This window comes from Corvus brachyrhynchos, unplaced genomic scaffold (assembly GCF_000691975.1).
Source record: "Corvus brachyrhynchos isolate BGI_N302 unplaced genomic scaffold, ASM69197v1 scaffold806, whole genome shotgun sequence".
In the NCBI taxonomy this organism is placed as follows: domain Eukaryota; kingdom Metazoa; phylum Chordata; class Aves; order Passeriformes; family Corvidae; genus Corvus; species Corvus brachyrhynchos.
This window is the reverse complement of record NW_008238454.1, coordinates 209152-210550: the sequence shown is the minus strand read 5'-3', so window position 1 is coordinate 210550 and position 1399 is coordinate 209152. Positions and strand designations below refer to the sequence as shown.

At 63.0% G+C, this 1399-nt stretch overlaps 2 protein-coding genes across 2 annotated transcripts in view; both read right to left on the bottom strand.

The window, feature by feature from the left end:
* The window catches only part of CNPY3 (canopy FGF signaling regulator 3), a gene marked incomplete at its 3' end in the record, with an annotated part of 3775 nt that extends 3513 nt beyond the window's left edge, over positions 1-262 (bottom strand). The window contains exon 1 of the mRNA XM_017736945.1: positions 238-262. Within this exon, the coding sequence (XP_017592434.1) occupies positions 238-262 (25 nt within the window). The remainder of the gene's footprint in view (positions 1-237) is intronic.
* PTCRA (pre T-cell antigen receptor alpha) overlaps positions 1-1304 on the bottom strand; it is a gene marked incomplete at its 5' end in the record, with an annotated part of 2589 nt that extends 1285 nt beyond the window's left edge. Inside the window, 4 exons of the mRNA XM_017736944.1 lie at positions 238-500; positions 601-604; positions 656-734; positions 977-1304. Of these exons, the coding sequence (XP_017592433.1) occupies positions 267-500; positions 601-604; positions 656-734; positions 977-1304 (645 nt within the window). The remainder of the gene's footprint in view (positions 1-237; positions 501-600; positions 605-655; positions 735-976) is intronic.
* Positions 1305-1399: the final 95 nt, after the last annotated feature.

The following is a 1399-nucleotide window of genomic DNA, read 5'->3' as shown; positions in this document are numbered from 1 at the left end:
CGGCCGCCCCTCGGATTGCCCACACAGCACTCGGGGCCCCTCCCTGCCTCGGGAATTCAGGAGACTTTCCCGCCTGAGGTAACTTGGGGTCCCTTCCCACCCAAACCAAGATTCCCATCCTGTACCTCCCCCAACCACCACTGGGTCTCCTCCCTCCTGCATCTGAGGGTCCTCTCTCCAGTCTCCAGAATATTTCCAGTGACTTCCACAACCCTAGGCCAAAACAGGAGGACTTACCCTTCGGGCAGGGGGATTTGCCCATGCCCTCAGCTCTGGGCAAGGAGGATGGAGGTGAAGACAGCATCAGAGAGCAAGACCTTCAGCAACACCACACGGACACCCATAAGCAGGGCTGCCAAGGCATGGGCTGGCGACACTGCAATGGAAGGATGAGGCGATGCCTGCCACAGACACCCCACTGCTCCCCACATCCTCTCCAGGCCTGCCATGGGGCCATGTTCGGGCAGACTTGGGATCCTTACACATCCCAGAGACACCTCCTGTCACCCTCATGCTGTCCCTGAGGGCAGGCTGGCTCTGACCCAGTTTCCCCATTCTTCCCAGCAAGGTGAAGCTTCCCTTCCTCTTCCCCAGTCCCACTACACTGTGGAAAAGCCCATCCCAACCACCACATAGCCACTGCCAGGGCTTTCACCCTGGCACCTGATGTTCCCACCAGGCAGGGGCCAGAGACTCACCAGCTGTGCTACACAGCTCTGCTGCCTCCTCGTTGCCTGTGGGATGAAAAGAGCAGCTGGGGAGGTGCTGGCAGCCCAGCACCAGGTGCATGGCAGGGCTGCCCACAAACCCCTTCCTGTGATCAGGAGAGCAACGTTTTCCTCTAGAGCCTCACACCTGCTCCCTGCTGGCCCAGAGGTCCTGCCGACCTCCCTCCTCGGGGACGACCAGTGCACCCACTAGGCTGGGCAGCAGTGGCCAAGGCAGGCAGAGGGGGTGGCAGCAGAGTCATTCATACCCGTGATGCGGATGGGGCTGGAGCTGTGGGATGGGGAGGTCCTGTTGGCCCCCACATGGCAGGCAAGTTCCCTCTCGCGTGGGGGGTCACTGTCACTGGAAAGGAGGGAGACGGAGCAGACGGTGCCACCATCCTCCTGGGAGGCCCCATAGGCAAAGGACTGCAGGACGCTACCATTCCCACCGGAGATCCAGACACCGTGGCCAGAGCTGGGGGCCAGGTCGCCCCCCCCCCCCCCCCCCGCCGCCCGCCCCCCCCCAGCCAATACCATGCTCAGCGGCCGCGTCAGGGTAGGCAGCGGCACAGCTGCCCTGCCAGCTGAGGGAGACAGGGTTTAGGGGCACTGCATCCCTCACACATCCCACCCAGCACGGCTGTGCTCAGCCTTTGCCTCCAGCCTGGACGGCACCCGACCTTTCCACC